This window comes from Eublepharis macularius, chromosome 12 (genome assembly GCF_028583425.1).
Source record: "Eublepharis macularius isolate TG4126 chromosome 12, MPM_Emac_v1.0, whole genome shotgun sequence".
In the NCBI taxonomy this organism is placed as follows: Eukaryota; Metazoa; Chordata; class Lepidosauria; order Squamata; family Eublepharidae; genus Eublepharis; species Eublepharis macularius.
Window position 1 is genome coordinate 58,589,414 of NC_072801.1, and position 21,397 is coordinate 58,610,810.

Below are 21,397 nucleotides of genomic sequence, written 5' to 3' on the forward strand. Positions count from 1 at the left end.
AGTGTCCAAACCTGGACTTCTCCAGTTCAAGCCTGTACTAGATCCCCCTCCTCAGAGATTTGAGGTGTTCTGGATACGCACCAGCTCCCAGTAGATCTTACTCTTCTCGCAGAACATCCAAAATCTGGCCTTCCCACAGCTCTAACCTGTTAGTCCTGTCACCTTCTTTCCTGGAATAGATACATGAATTCATTCCTCAAAAGAATTCATTCCTTGCATGCTTCCTTCAAGGAGCTCAAGTAATGTACGTGAATAGGGTTTTACCATTTTATTCCGTAACAACAGCCGTGTGAGCCTTATGGCCACAGCAGGAATTTGAACTTCAGAGTTCCTAGTCCAAGATTATAATTGCTACACTACAGAAGCTCATCTCCCTAGCTCTGCTCCCAGTTCCGTGTTATCTTGGTAAGGAATAGAAAGCTCAGGGGAGAGTTACTTGTGAGATGTGTCTCTTCTTTACCACTCAGAAGAGGTAGACATACCTCATGCCACGACCAAGGAATCCCTCAGTATGTCATCATATCTGTGCTACAATTTGCCACCCACCAGCTGCCCAGTTAGTAGAGCAGAGACTTTGAAAGACCAAAGGAAAGAACCAAGGTCATCCCAGGGAATTAGTTGCAGCCAAACCTGGCCTCTTCCAAGGGCCAGAATAATACATTCTCCTTTTCTATTTCTTGACCTTGGGCCTACCGTCAAACCCTCTCCTTCCCCCCCTCCATTCGTTCCTTCTCACCCCTGCTGGATTTCCCATCTGCTACTTCAATATGCTTCCTTGCTCACTTCAAGCAAAAGGGGTTATTCCTGACAGAAGGGCTGCTGGATTCCCACAAGGGGTGAGTGGGATTGGGTCTGGCAAGATGGTGGCAAAGAGGAAGAGGCCAGGATCATCACTGGCTTAGGTAGCAAGACCTAACAGGTTGGACAAAGAGTTAGAATTTGGGGGTTCACTAGGAAAAAAAGAGAGGTTCAGAGCCTAGGAAGAAAGAGTCTCCTCTTTCTGGCTTTTCAGTTCATTCTCTATTTGACCTTGCCTTAGTTTCTGTTACCCTCCCCCACCCCTTTCAGAATCAGATATAGGAACAATTATGCTTTTGCTTTTCCATGTATTCTGTTCCCTTCCTCAACATTTTCTTCCCCCAAGAGGCATAATTCATTATTTCTACCAAAATGATTTGGGACTCCCAGCGCTACTAGAAGGAGGACTCAGATAGCCTCTTCCTCATTAGTTGTGGGGTGAGGGGAGGGAGAGAAGGAACAAGATTACCAGCCCTGCTTCCCGGTATATCCAAGAGGTGGGAATATTATATGAGGGGACACTTAAGGATCTAGAAATGGGTCAGAAATTCTAGGTGGTCTCCAGACAGTCCTATCTGTTGGGACCTCAAAAGTTCTCCCCACAACAGAGAGGTGGGAAAGCAGGGCCCATAAAAGTAGGCTCAGAGCTATGATTGTATTTATTCTCCATATTCTCTATTTTTTTTCATATAGCCAATCATCACTTCTCCCTCTCTCCTCCCTCCAACTGCGCTTTATCCCGTGTTCCCTGAATCCTTTGACTTGCCTCTTCTTCCTTCTTCTCCTAACTCCCCCCCCCCCCAAATCCTGGGCACCGCACTGCGCTGCAAAAGAGATTGTAGGGTTTGTGTGCAGAAAGTGCTGACGGGACGGGAATTCTGTGCAGTGCAGAGATCCAGCAAATGGAAACGAAAGCAGCAAGCCTGCCCTGCAGCGGGGGTTGGGGCTGGTGTGCCTGTGTGTACACTTGGTTGATGTCTTAGTGTGTGTGTGTGTGTGTACACACATTCACATGAGCAGGGAAATGAGCGCATTGAACAAAGCTGTATTATCATCTGCATTGTGGGAAAGCACACCCAGTGTGCACATAAACATGCTCTGGGTTATAGGCATCTGGGACATGTACCCATGCATACATGTATGAAAAAAATGCTTGGCAGTGTGTGTGTGTGTGTGTGTGTGTGTGTGTGTGTGTGTGTGTGTGTGTACACGCACACACACAGTGTTGTTTGGGACATTCAAGTGCAGCGCAAGTATGGAGGCACATTTGGCTGCATGCACGTACTGAAGCACTTTAAGCACAAGACGTGAGCTTGTGTATGGGTGCACATCTGTCCATCTCTATGATACATATATCATAGGTAATGTGTGTGCAGATGCAGGCACACAGAAATGTGTTTGTTTACCAACCAAAATGTGTGTGGAGTATGTTTATATGTTCCTAGATAATGGAGCATGCATTTGTGTGTATTTATGTTTGAGTGGGCAAGGTGTGAATGCAGCACAGTGCATAAGCATGCTTAAATTACATGGAAAAGCAACAGAGTTTAGCCCATTAAAAAGGGGTTATTTTACATTCTGAATGCATTTGCCTGGTGGGTGCAGTGTACATATTTGTGTGCCTGCACAATTACAGTCATGTTATATGCACAGTTCTCCATGATGTTGCACATTCAGCATGGGGGTTAAAGTATAGTGTAAGGAATGGCTGATTGGGAGTTACTTTGTGTGTACATTCATAGTAAGGAATTCGTTTGTGTTGTGTAACTGCATAGCATTGAGGGTAGAAGTTGAATAAGGGAGGACGACCCAGGGTCAAATCCCCACCAGCCATGAAGCTGTCTGGGTAATCTTGGACTCTTGGCCTAGCCTTCTTCACAGGGTTGTTGTGAGGATAAATTGGAGGTCACAAGAACCTTGGAAAAGGGACCAGATAAAAATATGTAATAGATAGACATTAGTGTGTTGAACAGTGATCATCTCCATGGGTGAGAGAAAGATGCTGGTGTATCTGTGTAAATGTGTACATATGTATACGTAGGTAAAGGTAAAGGTGTGCAAGCACCGAGTCATTACTGACCCATGGGGGGACGTTGCATCACAACATTTTCTTGACAGACTTTTTACGGGGTGGTTTGCCATTACGCTTTACCTCCAGGAAACGGTGCTACACTTACGTATGAGCAGATTTTCAGAAGATCATTTGGGGCATGTGTGTGCTTACGACATGTAAAAAAACGTTGGGTGCAAATGCGCAAGTAGATTTTTTCATGCACATCAGTCAATACAAGATGTGTGGGACTCTGTGTTCGGAAGAGCATGCGAGCAGTTTATGCGTGCCTATTGTGCCTCTGAGAGTACATGGCTACATGACTAGAGAAGTGTATGTGTGTGCACACATTTAGAGAACCTGCTCCTGAAAAGAGTCATGAACTTGAGAGTTCAATAAGGTAAAGCCACAAGGAGGTGAAACGCCTTAGCACTTTTTGTTCCTTAATCCAAATACAGATGCAGATTTGCTAAGAACCCCAGTGGTGAAAAAAGGCAGGGATGAAAATAAAAGAGAGAGAAGGTGTGTGTGTGTGGGGGGGGAGATATCTCCCCCCCAATAAAGTTTTCCCATGAAAATTGGTGAAAGAATGGCAGGAGAATCACTATGTAATACTAAAATGGCCAGCCCCTCTGCCATTCAGGGAACCAGCAAAACCATGCCACTTGTGGACAAGGTAGGGGTCTCTACAGGCTCAGAGTATGCTGAAAAAATGCCTTTGAAAATTAATATCAAGTCCCCATGAAAGTCGCTGGATGGCCTTGACCCAGTTACTGTCATCCTAACCTACACAGCAGGGTGGTTGTGATGGTAAAATAGGGAAAAGGAGAACCATTTATTCTTTCCTGAGCTCCTTTGAGGAAAAGTGGAATAAAAATGAACCAGACAGAGAGATATGGAATTTCTATTCCCAAATCCAGGCCTTTGCAAGGCTTGGGGTGTGGGTTATCCTGTGGTGGATTTGGTTGCGGGGAGGTAGAGAACTTGATCCTCTCACTTCAACAATCTAAACACACCCATAACAATTTTTTGTGGTTTTGTAAATCATTAAAATAATTTTTAAAAATAAGTTGCGTACCTCAGCCCAATACATTGTTCACCACAATAGTCATTGACTGTTTAGGATCAGTAGGCTGGCTGGTGAGAAATAATCTCCCGCAGCGACCCTCAATGTTTATCTGAAGGAAATTTCCTCAGAGAAGGGCAAACTCTGCTGCTTTGAGCAGTAGGCCTCAGTGGAACGTACAAAGGTATATGGTAGTTTGCACAACATGGAGTAGTCTTAGTGTGTTTATCTATTTGTAAGAGAGCACGCATGAAGGAACAGGTTGGGCCATAGCTAGAAATGAAAGTCTCAGGACCTTTAATGGGACAGTTTTATTTACACAGGCATTTATATTTTGCTTACTGTTAACCTAAAGTTCACAAGGTTGGCTAATGAAGTAGTTCTGCCATTTTGGCTCTACACATATAAGCTGGCCAGGACACAGGCACAGACTCTTCTGTGGGTTCTGGAACATTCTCTGTGAACCCTGCTTTTGTCTGACCAATTGTGGCTTCACCCTCCCTCCCAACATTAAGGGCTTCTCCTGTGGCAAGTAGCCAGTGGATCTTTCTCCCAAATTCCAGCACTGGCACTTCTTAGGAACCCTCAGGAACAGCCTGTTTGTCCTTAGGAAAGCGTAAGTCACACCCTGAGAAACCTGGCCCTCAAGAAATAACAAATCATCACTAAGGTTTTTGGTTCCTCATTTCTGACCTTTCCTTCTCTCATCAGCCCACATATACAGCAAAATGAGATGAGATAGTCCTGAGGTGATAAAATTGACTGCGGGAAGATAACTGGTCTGAATGCACCAGTTCCTCACTTTTTAAAACATATACATGCAAGAAGAAAAATAGCATATCAGAAGGAAAGATTTAAGCCTAGCCTTCTCTCTCTAGTGCACTAGTTTTCTGCTTGCAGGGTTTATTTAAATCTGAGCACAGCATTAAAAATGTAGATCCGCCGTCTACTATTTGCAGTGTTGCTGGCCTATTCTATACCTCAGGAAAACTCTACTACCTCATTTTGTTGCATGTGAAATTCTGTCTCACTTTGGCACACATGTCTCCACACATGCTGGGAAGGGGGAGAGAAGATTGAGAAATAAGAGACGGTCTGTGTTTGACTGTTTTACAGGGTGGGGATTGTTGCTCGAGTTCAGATGACAATAGCAATAACAATAATAGGCAATATCAGGTGACAGTCGAATTGAAGAAAAAGAAATGGAAAAGATAACAAAACATCAAGTTCTAAGATCTGAAGTTCAGTGACTCTGAGAGAAACATGCAGTGGTTATTCCAGTAGTGATAGGAGCACTATGTGCAATTACAGAAAGAGTAAGTAAACAGGTCGGCGATGTTGGCATAGACAGGATAACAATTGGAAAGGTGCAAAGACCTGCAGTACTTGGAGCATGCCACGAACTAAGATGGTAAAATCTGAATTGGTGAAGGGTCAAAAAATTCCAGTCCAAACATCTGGTGGACTGTGATAACATCACATAACAACAACCACAATAACAACAACAAAATGTGTGTAATTCTTTCAAGTATTCAAAGCACATTATCTTGTTGAAATCCTTACAACAACCCTGTAAGGGAAGCTGAGAGCCAGTGTGGTATAGTGATTGGAATGTTGAACTAGGATCTGGGAGATCTAGGTTCAAATTTCTACTCTACTGTGGACTTGCTGGGCAACCTTGGGCCAGTTACTCTTTCTCAACCTAACTTGCCTCATCAGATTGCTGTTGTGAGGATAGAAAGGAGAAGAGAATGGTGTTGTGAGTTGCTTTAGATCCCTACTGAGGAGAAAAGCAGAGTATAAATATTGAGAGTCAGTTTGATTATTCAAGTATTGCCAATGGTGGGGGGGGGGGGGACTGAGAGGGAGCGGCTTGCCGAAGACCATCTAGTGAGGTCATCCAACCAAGGAGTTTCTGATTTGTAGCTCAGCCTCTTAGCCACTATCTTGCACCAGCTCAAGTCCACACTAACAGTTTTCTGTCCTGTTTTTTCCTGTCACCCCCCCTTTCCCTTTGCTGTTTCTTTCTGTCTGTTTCCTCTCTGTTCCGTGGCTGACCCCCTGCTCCCCCTCTCCAGTATGTGGCCTTTGCCTCACTGTTCTTCATCCTCATCTCCATCACCACCTTCTGCCTGGAAACCCACGAGACCTTCAACCGAATCATCAACAAGACAGAGATCATCCATTCGGAGAACGGGACCAGCACAAAGGTGGACTTAGAGATGGAGACGGCACCCTTCCTCACCTATGTGGAAGGGATGTGCGTCATTTGGTTTACCTTTGAGTTCCTTATGCGTGTCATCTTTTGCCCAGATAAGTTGGAGTTCATCAAGAGCACCCTCAACATTATCGATTTTGTGGCCATCCTGCCTTTCTATCTGGAGGTAGGCCTCAGCGGCCTCTCGTCCAAAGCAGCCAAGGATGTGCTGGGCTTCCTGAGGGTGGTAAGATTTGTTCGGATCCTGAGGATCTTCAAGCTGACAAGGCATTTTGTAGGGCTGAGAGTCCTAGGCCACACATTGAGGGCCAGCACCAACGAGTTCTTGCTCCTCATCATCTTCTTGGCCCTGGGGGTCTTGATCTTTGCCACCATGATCTACTACGCTGAAAGGATTGGGGCCGACCCATCTGACATCACGGGCAGCAAGCATACCGTCTTCAAGAACATCCCCATTGGGTTCTGGTGGGCAGTGGTGACTATGACGACTTTGGGCTATGGTGACATGTACCCGGAGACTTGGTCAGGCATGTTGGTGGGAGCGCTGTGTGCCTTGGCTGGTGTGTTAACCATTGCCATGCCTGTGCCAGTCATCGTCAACAACTTTGGCATGTATTATTCATTGGCCATGGCCAAGCAGAAACTACCAAAGAAAAAGAACAAGCACATCCCACGAGCCCCCCAGCCTGGGTCGCCCAACTACTGCAAACCGGGCATGCCGTCTCCGCATCGTAGCAACCAGGGTGACTCATGTCCCCTTGCTCAAGAGGAGATCATTGAAATCAACAGGGCAGGTAAGGGGGACACTGGTGCGTGGGGATAGCTAAGAAATCAGCCTACAGGCCTCCTAATTAGATGGTAGGGGCTTCTTTCCACTTTGGCTCATCTGCTGAGGGACTCAGCATCCGGCATAAAACTCTTGACATGTTGCTGAGGATTTCAGGGTGCTTTCTAGAAGACACGCTTGTTCACTTTCAGTTCTGGACATATCTGTTTAGCCTTACTTTTACTGCACTCTAGAATGCATCCTGTACCTCTTCTTTAGGTGTTCTTCCTCTGCAAATTGCCAAGGAAGATTGGTGATGGTGGACCAGTTACGTGTCCACTGTTACAACGTCTCAAGCATTTAGAAGCACCTTCACAGACACGGTCTCATTGTGTTCTTTGCAGCAACCCTTTTAAGATAGGTCAGTGTTTTCACCATATTGTAGATGAGGGTTGACACTGAAAAGGAATGACTTGTCCAAGCGCCACCTAGTGAATTTATGAGGGAGGCAGGATTAGAACTAGCAACTTCCTGAATTCCAGCTCCATATCTCTGAATCTGTCTACACTAGGCATCTTACACAGGGATGCTCAAGTGAAAGATTTTACACTTGTTCTCCCATTGTGGATACACAGGCACTACTAGGGAGACAGAGTACATTTGCATATAGGACCACACAGAAAGTAAGTCACTTGAGCATCTCCATGTAAGATGTCTTGTGTAGAGAGACCCTCTGTCTCTACATTTTCAACATCCTGAATGAAACATCTGAACTTTTTTTCATTTAGAAGCAATGATAAGCCACCAAAGAACCCCAGAGGATCACTGGAACACAATTTGAACCCCCTTGCTCCAGTCCAGCTCAGATCCTGTAAAAATCCTTCCTCTGGCATCCCTGCCACTTCTGAGTATGGTTAATTGCAAGAAAAACAGTAATTTAAAAAACCCCTAGAAACATGGGTTGTATTATGTCAAATTCCTTTTCTGATTTGGATCAGAGGATCTTGGGCCTTGCTCCGTACCCAGTACGGTTTCTGTATTAGCTGAATATAATTAAAAAGGGGGTTGAAAGGGGGAAGATGGGTAGCGCGTTCTCCCTCTGAGCAAAATGGGCTGGATTGTTAACCTGCATTTTCATGGACTGGTTTGCACATGTGCTTCTTCCTCACCTGGTAAGTACACCATCAAGTGAAGACTGTCACTTGTGAAAGGCCCATATGGGATAAAACTTCCATACCTCTCAAAACCAGAGTTGGATCCAGACTACATTTTCCATCTGCAGAATGGAGCTTTGCTGCCTCCCCTTCCCTCTATAGACGTCTGAGCTCCACGCAGTGGTTTTCCCAGGGGATAGGGGACCCTGAGGAATGAGGAGGAGGCATCTGCAGCAAGAAGGGGTATACAGTGGAAATGGCCAAGTTAGTCCAACCTACACTGCCGAACTTTCCCATACACTCTGTTGATACATAAGGCTGCCAGCAGTGTGTGTGTTTGTGTGTGAACCAACTTGCTTGCAAGAGAGAGAGTGTGTATGCGAACAAGACTGGGGATTCCAGTTTATTCTGTGTGTTACTCCAGTTCCACTTGAGTGCAGGAAGTGGTATTGGTGAAGGAGTCACCATTCTGAGAATCTCTGCTTTGTTCTTATTTTAAAACAAAAGATTCTAGCCCTCAAGGCTACAGAGATATGTAGGGAAGCCTGATGAAGTCTCAGAATCCAGTGAGGAGCTCAAACCATATTTCCTGTGGCCATTGGATGGGGTTTCAGTGGTCTGCACTGCTCTTTGTTGTTTCCCGTTAAGTAGAACAAGTAACAGAGTACATTATGCAAAATAAATAAGCAGAAGTCTACAGGTTATGTTTTCTTGATCCAAGAAATATGGATTTTTTTTCCAGTACAGATTAAACACATTCTCTACTCTTACCGGTCAATAAATAATATGAAAGTCTCATCCTCTTGACGGAACCCAATTCTGTTGCTTATCATTAATATAGATCTTTAATTTGCAAAGCACTTTATAGTATCGACTGTGTTTTGCCTCCATGACAATTCTATGGGGCAGGACTATTTTATTCCCATTTTCCAGATGGGGGACTGAAACTGAGTCATGGTAGCCAGCTTGATGCAGAAAAGCCAAGACACAAATCTAGATCTGCTGTTTATTCATTCACTTATTTATAACCCTCTTTTCTTCCCAGTAGGGAACCTTTGTGACTTACTGCATCTCTGTCCCCTCCTTTGCTTTATTCTCACAACAACAACCCTGTGAGAACGTTTAGGCTGAGAGAGAGACTGGCTGGCCCAAGGTTACCTAGCAAGATTCCGTGGCAGAGTAGGGGGTTTGAACCTAGTTCTCCCAGATCCTAGTCTGACATGCCAACCACTGTACCATGTTGGCTCTCTGTGTCTTAACTCTTTATCCACCATCTTACAATCCACTGTGCACACTTCTGAACCGTTGAATCCCTGCTAGGTCAGAGATAAACAGTAGGACCGCAGACTGAATTTGGAAGTAAGGATGCAGAAAACCCATGGACATGCATCTGGAGTGGCTGAAGACTCTTCTTGAGGTGAGGGATCTAAACAGTGCCCCCTTCCGCTGTTAACATGAACCTGATCTGCCAGAGACTCTCAGGGGAGATATTCCGGCAGATCGGGCCCTGTACTTCGGCTCTGCCTGTCTCCCATCTGCCGGCCTTAATAGTGCCCAAAATCTTCTGCCAGAAGCAGCTTTTTCTCCTTACCTCATAGTGGGGCTGCATCTGACTTGAGCCAAGATTATTTGTTCCAATTGACAGAAAAGGGGTTTAGTGGGTCCAAGTTTTGAATGGGAATGAGGAGGTGCCCACAGGATGTATTTAATGGATCTTGGGCAGGAGGCTGGTTATATTAAGAGGCATGGCTTGGCTGGGAAGGAGGCCCCAATGCTGGCAAACAAGACCATCTGTCTTAACCATCCTCTCTTTGTTTGCCTACCTTTGCTGTGTGCACAAACGCTGCCGTTCAGGATAGGAGGCAGTGCTGTCATGATGTAGCATAGGGAAGAGCCATAGGAAACCTCGACTCTGATCCAGGCTCAGCCATGAACCCACCAAGCAGGCTCAGAACCAAGTTTCAGTTATAATGTGTGAATGACCACACAACACAGTCTGAGAACCACAGCGGTAGGGCATCCAGACATCAGCATGAGGATTTACATACTAAACTGCTGAAGTCTGGGTGCCCTACCACTGTGGTTCTCGGACTGTGTCGTGAGGACATTTGATGGGGTTCCCGTTGCCACCAAAAGGTCCACGGGCTGGATTCAGACTTAACTGGTAATTTCCATCCATTCTCGTTTCCCACTGCAGACCCTCTTCATGTCGTTCCTCAGAGTCCCTCCAGAGCAGAATGTAGTGAAGATGGGTGGGCTGCAGTGCTAGGGAGGAGGCAGGAAAGTTTCCTTTAGCCCCTGGGAAATTGTGGCTGGATCCAGCCCCCTGACTGCAACAGCAGTGCTCTTCTCAACTGGCATCTTCTCAGTTGGCACCCATGAAAGTTGGAGGCAGCGCGTTGAGCGTTCTTGCTTTCACATCCAATTTACTCCAAAATCAAGCAGCCCTACTGAGGGTATTCTTCCCCTCTCTTTCCCTCATAATCCTGGCTGTCACTGGATTCTGTGGTCACAGTTAGCATATCTGGGGCAATGCCAAGCCCAACAGACATGATTGGCACTTTGCATTAATTGATTGTTCCTCAGAATCCTTTGCCATTGCACAAGAGTTCTTCTGCAGAATGATATGTCAAGCAGTTTCCTTATGGGGAGGAAGTTTGAAAGAAACCCCACCAAGCTTCATCTCTTCCTCTCTCATGATCCCAGTTTCTTGTCATGGTTTGTAGCTTCTGAATGTGGCACAAAAGCTTTCTGTTCCACTGCAGGGAAGGACCTGCTTTTGTCGTTGTTACTCAGACCATCAATATCTAGGGTAGCCCATCTTGGCTGTGGAGTAAGTCTGTCCTTCCGAAATGACTCATCTGCGGACAGTGAAGGGACCATTTTGGCAATTTTGGAGCCACTTTTGATTAAGAAAATTCTTTCTTCCATGGAGGAACGGGGGTGGGGGTGGAGGCAGGGTTGGCACTCATGCTGGGAAAGGTGATTTAGAAGCGCTGGAGCATTTTAGTTTGATTTACACTCAGAATTGATCCACTAGTGGTTTATGGGGAAAGGGACTGACTGAATCAGGACTGAAGAGTATTTGCCAAAAAGATACGTTGCTCACCTCAATCCTCTTAGTGGAGCAAGGTATGTGTGAGTGTGTATCTGTGTGTGTGTGTGTGTGTGTGTGTGTGTGTGTGTGTGTGTGTGTGTGAGAGAGAGAGAGAGAGAGAGAGAGAAGAAGAAGAAGATTTACAAACATCAACTGCTCTTATAGAGTTGGGGGGGGTGACTCTTGTAGCCATTTCTGAATGTGGAAAGAGCATCCCAAATACCCAAGATACACCGAGGCTTAAGTAGCAGATGGGTCCCTCTATGAGCTGGCAAGGACAACATGGTTGCTGGCAGGAAATCCCATAAGGGATACAGTCATGCTCACCCCCAGCAAAGGCTGAGAGCCAGAATGCTTGGGTTCCCTAGAAATCGGGGGTTGGGTCCTTTCAGAGAAGCATTGGATTTGAGGAGGGGAGACTAGGAGCTGGGCCTCCTGAGGACTTTGGGAATAGCTACGTTGAGGGAAGAACGTGTAGCAAGTAAATAGAAGGGGTGTTTTGTGCTTTCAGACAGGCTCCCCACAACCACTCAATCTACAGGTTTACTTCAGCCCCTGTAACTATAATTATGTTACAGTTTTCACCTTAGTTTCTGTTATTTTGTCAACTCTTTCCTTCCTTTCCATTTTTATCCCTCCCTCCCTTTAAGGAGGTCAAGGGAGCATATGTAGTCCCTCTCTACACACATGCACCATTTTCTCTCTCAAAACACCCCTTGAGGTAAGTTAATCTGAAGGAGATGAGTGATCGAAGGATACCCGGTGAGTTTTTAAAAACTCAAATCCAGGTTTCCCCAGTCCTAGTCCAACACTGTAGTGACTACACTACTTGGATTCTTCGGTGATAACAACTCTGTCTCCATTCTAGAAAAAAATTGCCTCAGAGTTGATCCCACCATAAGGCAATGGGAAATGGCTGCCTCAGTCAGTGGATCTGGTGCTCCATTAGGGATACCAGAGTGAGAGACAAATGACTTGTGCCCAGGGTACAATGATCTGAGAAGTTCCCCTGTGCAGCTCCCATTTAAATTAACAGGAGCTACCCTATATTAATTACTGTATGCATGCAGAAGTGACACTGGATTTCTCAGCTTAGGTACCAGCATTTTGAGACTGGCACTGTTCTATGTACCATGCCGCTTGTGAAAGCCTCAGGACGGGGGCTAATAAACATTTGCAAACCCAGGAATAATTTTCCTGTGAAAGAATATTCTCTTTGATTCCCTATACAGAGAGGATTGGTGCTCTGCTGTAGGAAAGGGGAACTCATAATTTCCCCCTTGCCTCCCGAAAAAGGAAAACCAAGAAGATTCTGAAAGTAGCTGAGCTTTGTTGTGAGGAGGCTACTGTTTTTGCTTATCATGTTGGCCGTGTTTTAACTGTCTACATGAGTGTTCATGGGATACCATGAGAAAGCACTTATCTTGAAAAGACTTTAAAAATGCAAACCAAATAAATATATTTTTTAAAAAAATTACAAAAAATGGTGCCGGCAAGGGAAGAGGAAACTGTGTCTCTTCTCACCACTGATGTCACAGGCGCTGTCTATTCAGTGCCAAAGAGGCCACTTAAGCACTTTACATACAGCCATCTCAACAGCAATGGAGGTGTTGGCTGAGAAGGCCAGAAAACTTCAGTTTCCCCTGCAACATTTCTTTTTCCTTTTACGTGTACGGAAAATGAGATTTCCTAGCAATGGAAGTATGGCCTTGAGAGATGATTTGCAAGTACATATTTATGTCTCAGAAAAACCCTAATATGTTTAAGCCCTAATAAGGAGGCTTGAACACTCCATGGTTTCTCAACATTGAGGTTCTGCCTCTTCTGGGATCTCTCAAAGGAAAACTCAGTTGCTGACTGAAATCTCAGATCTTGCAAAGAGACAAAGATGTGCCTGACTGCCGTCTGCACCGTCACAGCCATGTCGCCATGGCAACTTATAGATTACGTTTTTCAAATTTTTCCCAACTAGAGACTGCTCTAGCACTTTGCCGCCTGTAGCTTCTTTGGATCCTTTCAGTGAATGAGTTGCTCAAGTGTGAGGAGGAGAATATTGTTTTATTCAGGCCTAGTTAGATCTTGTTCAGAGGTTGTTGTTTTTATTTATTTAGTTCTGAGCACAACAAAGGTGTAACCTTGTGTAATCTGCCTTGGATCTCAGTGAGAAAGGCAGACTAATAACAATAACAACAACAACAAAGGGAAGAAAAAGACAAATCAACACAGCGAAAAAGAGAAAGCAAAGGAATATGTTGAAGCTTAGAATTATAGTTTTCAAACCGTCTTCCTAGGATTTTTCTGCAACATGCAGAGATTCTGCAGGAGATATTCAGGGTTTACTCAGCCAAGAAATTGATGTGGAAAGAACCCTTGAGGGTAGGAAGTGTGAAAAGGTTGTGGGAGAGCAGTATATGCGACAGTTGCCAATTATTTATAGAATACCATAAAGAACAAGAGCAATCGTCCATCCTGTTTATTAAGAAGGCTAAGAAGCCTTGGGATGAATTGCCAGATGACTGGATTTTTGCGTGGATGTTGGCGTGTGAGCAAGAAATGAGCAGTTGTGGATTATTCATTGCACAAGATCTTTCCAGACACCTATGTTCAAAGCAGTACTTCTGTTGCGGGGTTAGTATGTTTTGCCAGCATTCGAAAAGATCAGGATTTTGTCCTTGGGAGAAGGGGGGGTGGAATCAATCCTTCCTTCACCAGGGCTAACGATGATGGATTAAAATATTACATGGCATGTAATTGGGCAAGTATCTCAGGTAAGTAATGGATATCACCTGTAACATTACTAAGGCATGACCCCCCTCCTTGCCAGTACCATTCTGTGACCTTCATGGAAATTACTTTCTTTTCTTTTTCACTTAATCTTGTACAGCCTGGGAGTGCTTCATCTAGCTCTTTTATGTATCCCACAGCAGTGAAACTGTCTCCTCTGCTGCAGTGCCACTCAGTTTCAATGGCCTTTTTTCCTTTGAAGACTGTGCTCTCCCCATCTTTGGAATAAATTCCTCATGAGATAAGATATAATTATCTTTGATAATTGATCTAGGATGCCTTCTTCCTTTCATGTTATCAAGTGGTGAATGTCATTAACAAAAAATAACATTCTCAGGGCTGTTTGTGAACATACTCAGGGCTGTTTGCTCAAAACAAGAGTGCCTTTCTTTTCTGTTACTTTCTCATAGAAGTAATTTAAAAATAAGAAATTCCTTGTTTAATGGGGTATCCATTATTTTAAAAGATTGTTATTTGTCAGAGACTATCACTATCATAAAGCAAAATGGATATTCTCAGGCAATAGGGATAGAAACTTGAAATCTCCTACGTATGCCTTATTTTTGCATTTTTGATCTGACATATGAGTTACGCTGTCCCATTCAAATTGGTCAGTGAACTGATGCCAAAACAGACCCCTCTGTGCCTGCTTTCTCGTGAGGCATTTTAACGCTGTACATTAGAACTGGTCTGAAGGTGATTTAGCTATCATGGTGTCCCCAAGGGAACCCTAAGAATATTTGGTTAGAGGTTCCTACTAGTCCTACCAAAGAACTATAATTCCCTGAGTTCTTTGAGTGAGAATCCTTCTCACTCACATATATATGGAATTCTGTCTCCACTTGAAAACATATTGGTAGTGACATGAAATTTCTTCATTTCAGTATCAATCTGAATGTTTGCTGGCAGGTTTAAATCAATGGAATCTGCTTACAAATACTAACCTTGCATTTATTTCTGCTCAAAATGGGAGTGGTTGATGATGGTTTTTGATCAAGAAATTCTGGGAAACTGGACTCCTGCATGCTGTATTTTTTAATGTCCGCCTCACGATTCATTTTTTCTCTCCCTCCCCCTTCACAGATTCCAAGCAGAATGGTGATGCAGCAAATGCAGCGTTAGCCAACGAGGACTGCCCCACCATTGACCAGGCCCTGTCGCCTGAGGAGAAGTCACCTGTCACACCTGGTGGCCGGGAACGCTACAACCGTGACCGAGCCTGCTTCCTCCTCTCCACGGGTGACTTTGGGCAGTCGCCTGACGGGAACATCCGAAAAGGTACACGGATCATACATGCACATCATTTTTGGCCTGCCTTGTTTGCATGAACCATAACTTCTAAACATATATTCCAAATATGACATTTCCCCTGCCCTATCCATAATCCTCAGTTTATCAAAAGCTAGCATTGTTACCATTCTGAAGGGTGGGGGGAAATTGGTCAATAGGCATATATTAATTTGCTTAGACATATGTCTAATATTGGAACTAGTCTGCAGGAAAAAAGACAGGGAAAGTGAAAGGCCAATTCAGATTAGGAACAGAGCAGTTGGTGTCCTAGCAACCGCTGGTCCTCCATTTTCCCACTTTTACCTCCCTGCCAATGGTATGCATTGGTCATGGAACAGTGCCCTCTATTGCCTCTTTTTAAAGGGCAACCCAATGACATGACCTCTTTTGAGTTATTTTGGCTTGGATTGCGGGGAGGGGGAAACAGCTCTTCCTTCCTAGCATTCCCAGGTCTTACCCATTATTTTCACAACCTCCTAGACCACCAGTTCAACCATGTTACACTTCCTGTGCATATTCCTTCCTACACTCCATTAGCTTGTTCTCTTCTACGTAGGTATGCTTTCCTATTCAGTGTTTAGTATCTCCTGACTTTTACTGCTCCACCATATTTCTACTTTGTCTGTATCATTCTGTTCTGTAGTATACACGTGCTCTTCACCTCCCTGACATGGCTATTTTAAAGGAAACCGACTCCAAGAGTTGCATTTTGACAAGCGATTATTGCGAGGGTACGAAGTGGTCGTAACATATTAGGAACCTATTCTCCCCTTCTACTGTTAGGGTCTTCAGATTAGATAATTGGACCCAGGTGAGATTTCTGCTCAAGGGAAAAATTATTTTATGAGCTTTGACGGGTTATTCTGTCATATCTGAAATAGGAGAATATTAAGGTAACTGTCAGGGTTATTGTAAGGAAAAGGTATTCCTGCTCAGAGCCTTAGGCAGGAAGGTTGGCTGCGGACTTAACTGATTAATAGTCAGCCTTTGGGATACTTAATAACTGTAGCTGAGCGGCTGTCTTTGAAAATAAACCATATAAAAGAGTGCAAAGGAGTCCACATATCCACTCTTTTTTTTTTGCAGTTGCCTACCCCAGTTGGAATAGACACCTCCCTCTCAAATCTAGTATAAACTGCATCAAGAGAGAACAATCTTAAGCAGTCTACTCAGTTAGAAAATACACTTTCAGACTTTGGTACAGAAACAGTATAATGGCAGTGTGAATCCAGTGCATATGGTATCCCCTCCCCACACGCACACCAGCAATTTCCGATTCTGAACATTTAACTGGAACTCAGCAAGGAAGTAAAGGCAGGGGTGAAACTGGAGCAGGATCCAGGGATGGGGAGGTGGGTAGGATATTAATTTTTTACCCCCAACCGCTGAAAAATCTCTCTGCATCAGGCCCCGTTCGTTCCCCGGTTTTGTTAGCCTGTGCATTTATTAGTTCCTCTGTAACAAGGACCAGAAACTTGCTTTTTTCTTTTTTTTACAAAAAGAAAGCCAAATTCTTTGCCAGACTCTTTCAGTTTGTGGGGAGTAGCCCTGTAAGCAGAGTATTCATTACAGGTCAATAATCACAATAATCAACTCTAGTTACAGTTACCATTAAAATATGCTGTAGAAGAATAGGGAGAAACCCTTTTTAAGCCATACTTTAGTCATCTTAGGTGCATAAATAGGGCAGGATAATAAATGATCTCTGGTTTACTGCAGGAATTAACACTCCAAGTGACCTTGTTAGTTTATAATTTTTACTTGTATCAGTGTCAGTGCTGTGTTCACTCTGATTTAAGTACTGTTGGAAGATTTGTTAGTGGTTCTTAAGGGACATAATGTCTCCTCAATCCCCACTTCTTACTTTGTAGTTATATTCTAAATTAGGTGAGAGCTGATCTTTGTTTTGTCCATCTCACTGCTGAAAGTGGGGGAATGTGATCTCCCCAGACAGGAATCCACGGCAGTGTGCTTATGTGTTGTGTAACTGCTGCTCTAGCATTTGTCAGAGGCTGATCTTAGCAGCAGGCAGGCTCTCAAACAGGGACAAGGTTGCGTTCGTCACAGCAGGGGAACAGAAGACTGCAGCAAATGAAAGCTGACGAGATGAGATATTTACTTCCACCGAGAGAGAGAAGAGGACAGATGTTTGAGGTGTTGCCCAGCAGGGAAAATCAGCGAGAACCGGGCAAGGAGCAACTACAGAGCTCCAGGGAGGGATGGCTTGTACGCTTTCCTCTTGTCATTAGGCCTAAGTCTTGGCAGTTGCCTTTCTGGGCCATGGACATCTGAGAGAGAAATTAGTTTCAGATGGAGGTGTGATATGAGATGTTGGCGCAACGGGATGGAAGGTTTTTGAGTTTCACAGGGTTCTTTGTCAGGCAGAATCAATCTGTCGCTGAATCTGCATGTTAAATCCAGCATCTGTAAAGAAGACAATGATGAGGTAGTCTGTAGTCAGTGAAGGTAGTCACTTAGCTACTCAGACCAGCAAATAAATTTGACTGTAGGCTTTCAGGACTGCTTTCACACACTGTGGACAATGCACTGTCAATGCACGTAAGCAGTTGTTTGCAGCTGGATTGTCCTCCGTGAAACGGGAAAAGCCACTTGCAAATGATGATTAAAGTGCATTAATAGCGCATTATCCAACGTGTGTGGAAACAGCTTAGGACTCAGGCAGAATCATCTAACCCTTTCTAGCTCATTAGTGTGAAGAGACTTCCTTCGTACTACAGCTGGTCTCCCAGCAGTTCTTTGTGATCCCCAGACGGGTAGTGGAACTGACTCTCTCTGTTGCCCGAAATCCTTCGGCTGCCAGTACAAGACATGCTGTGGCTTTGATTTCCGATATCCAGTGAAAGGCTAAGGGTGAAGAGTCATTCCATTAACTCATTTATTTATTTTAAGGATTTTTCGCTTGCCTTTATATTAAAGTACAATATTAAAAAATAACAGATCCGGTTAAAAAAGAGCCAACAGTACAGCACAATAAAATACCAAAATCAGAAACAACTGCCAGATTCAGGCAGGGTCTAGATATTATTTCTCTGGATCCAGTACAAACTTGTAGTGCCCCCCTTGCCAAGAAAATGCAACTTCATCCCATACATACAATGAAATATTTTTGTTATATTTGAAATTACGTAAATAATACCATTAATTATTTTTTCAGACCCTTCCTCCATATCATGGTGGCTGGGCCGCCACCACCCCTGAAGCCCAGAAAAGGATTATAGTTCCCCCTCCCACATTCTTAGTCGCTGGATTCAAATGTTAAAGCACAGAAGAACAGGACAGACTTGGCCTGCTGCCTGAAAAGATGATTGGCTATGCCACCAAGAAAATTTGAATAGGGAGAACATTCCATAACTGGGGTGTCACTACAAAAAAGGCCCTTTCTGTAGTAATCTCTCACTTAACCTATGAAGCCAGGGCCACATGAAGAAGGCACCTCATGAGATAGCCAGAAGATGGTTTTAATAGAGGGGAAGGTTAATTTCTGTTGCAGCTTACAAGATACTTTAACAAAATGCTGTCACCAGTTGGAGGTTATACACAGATATGTTTACAATGACTCATGGGCTTTGTTTAGCCTATGGTCTTTTGTATTCATTCAGTAGTGTTATAAATTTTATTTCCTAGCTTCTGTCTGTCTTTCCTTCTTCTCTAGCTTTCCCCATACAGCCTTAGTCCACTTTTCTTCTCTCTATCTTACACTTCCCAGTTTAGTACCTACTCTAGCTTTAATAATACCTTCAAGTTTTAATCAGTTTCACTGGTAGATAAAACAACTAATGCTATAGTTGATTAACCAGCAGAGGCCAATTTTAATCCATGAGGGCCAGTTTTCAGGGGTATAGCTGAGAGATGACTGTACACAGATTTATTTTTGTAGGCTGTTTTGGGTCTGGTGGAGTATTGCAGTAGTGTGCAAACGAAGAAAATACCGGCTTGGATCCTTAGCCTTGCTTCTGCTTGTGAAGATGGTCCTCTTCTGTGGCGTGCTTTCCTTTGACACTAGGCGCTTTCTGCTCACTGAAAATTGGTCTTGCATGAGTGGAAGCATGTAGCGCTCTGTAATGGACAAAGAGGGATGCAAGCAGAAGCAAGATGTCGGATCTCACCCAGCGTGACCTGCTGTAAGTATGGCTCAGGTGATATACAGATTTCCTCTTCCACATAATTGCTAGAGGCAGGACTTTTATCAGGGATCTGCACAGTTGGATGCCTGTAGAGGCCCCCATAGCCTAAGCTAAAGGCCTACTTCCAACTCAAGACATTATGTTGGTCTCCCATTTCTCTATGGGAGAAGCAGCCGATGGTATTTGAAGAGGGCAGAGCATGAGAGAATCCTTCTTTTGCCTCCTCCAGGCACTCATGTGCCTCCCCCTAGAACACTGCAATGACTCTTTCTTGCTCTTTTATACCCACCAACACTGATGGGACTGAAAGCAGAGTGATCACATTTTCTTCTGCTCCACCAGCATTGACTCTGTTGGAGGGAAAGCAGGAGGCTGTGATTCAGCTGTGATAGAGGAGGGCCTGTGGACACCCTCTGCTTAAGGTCTATAGCACTCTGTAGCTGTCCTTGATTAAAGATTTAGGAGTTCTGTTCTCCTTCACCTATTCGACATATTTTGAAAGGGAGCTCCTTTGCACCTGGTCACCTGAGGTGGAGCGTTGAGTATCATTTTGCAGCTTGGTTCTAAGAACAAAAATGATACCCTGCCCAATTGGCTTTGTGGTGTGTACACTATAGAAAACCATCCATAACTACACCATTTTATCCACTCTTTTTTGGTCCTCCAAGTAATCATGAAGAAGCATCATAGAGGAATATTCCCTGCACAGCCCTTTTGCTACTCTCAGTCCTCTCTCTGTGGTTTCTGAGATACCCTGCTGCATTCTGGGATATCACCTGGGAGCGCATGCGTGGGTGAAAATGTCCTTGGCAAGGAGCCACGGCAATCTTACCACCAGATTAAAAAGATGTCTGGACCAGCAGGAATAAAGTGATGGTTTTATTGAAATACCACTCAGTAATTTATCACATCGTGGTCTCTGGATAAACATGAAGTATAAAAAAGCAAAACTTGAGGCCGCAACCTATTAACCATGCACTCTGGAGAGGCCACATGTCCAAGTAGATGGGATTCCTTCAGAGTAAATGATTCAGGACTTCGTAATAGGAGAGAATGAAAAATAACTAGGATTGAAAATCGGAGTGGGGAGGCTGTTGCTCTCATGCAATTGCTTGTTAATCAAAACATATAAAATGGATGGAACCATCAGCTCACACGCATACTTATTCATCGGAGTACGAAGAACACAGTGGCACCCTGGAGACAAACTGGTTTACTGTGGCAATAGCCCATTTCATCAGAAGCGGGCTGGCGTTTTACCCTCAGGGAACCCTACTCACATTAACTTCCTTGCTAGGGAATCCCTGTGCTTCTGCGATGGAACCTGTGAATGGCAGATGATTCTGAGGCACGTTTTAGTCTGGCCTCATGTCAGTTTATGCAGGGCATTAGCCAGAAAGCATCGAGCCTGGCCGTTTCCCTCAGCTGAACAGAGCTAAACTACACGTGATGACAGAGATTGGTTGGCAGACATCCGGACGTGCAGTTTACCATCAAAAAGCAACCATGGGGAAGGCTTATGTGTGATTTGAATTGGGGTTGTGGTGCTTGTGGGGGGGAGGGGGTGATCAGCTTGAGTTTCAGTGAAAAAGTAGACTATACATGAAGTAAATAAACAAATAAATAAATAAACTTTTCTCTGCACATTCAAACACCATTTCCCAAAAGAAATTCCCCACACACATACTATAGAATACAGTAGGGGGAAGTAAACAGACAGCCATATTGTTCCTTTCTTTTTCATCTTCTGTGTCTAACAGCAGCTGGGGAATCATGCAGGGAAAGGTTTTTTGTTTTGTTTTTTAAACACTTCAATTTGGCCCTAGAGTAGGTGGAGCCTGGAGATCTCCTGGAATTACAATGGATCTCCAGACTTCAGAGATCAGTTCCCCAAGAGAAAATGGCTGCTCTGGAGTGTGAACTCTATGTCCTTTTAGCCTGCTGAGTTCGTTCCACTCCCAAATCTCCAGGGATTTTCCAGCAGAAAGTTGGCAACTCTGTTTGTGTCCCTCACAGCTGTTTTTTACCA

General features: G+C 44.2%; 1 protein-coding gene across 5 annotated transcripts in view; it reads left to right on the top strand.

Moving 5' to 3' along the window:
* The window catches only part of LOC129340217 (potassium voltage-gated channel subfamily C member 1-like), a 45,777-nt gene that overhangs the window by 9,957 nt on the left and 14,423 nt on the right, over positions 1–21,397 (top strand). For 2 of the 5 annotated variants that reach the window (XM_054994865.1, XM_054994866.1), the window contains exons 2-3: positions 5,993–6,926; positions 15,017–15,211. In XM_054994865.1, coding sequence (XP_054850840.1) covers positions 5,993–6,926; positions 15,017–15,211 — 1,129 coding nt within the window. Of the gene's footprint in view, positions 1–5,992; positions 6,927–11,660; positions 11,689–15,016; positions 15,212–21,397 lie in introns of all 5 variants that reach the window. The other 3 variants (XM_054994868.1, XM_054994867.1, XM_054994869.1) reach the window with 3 other exon arrangements.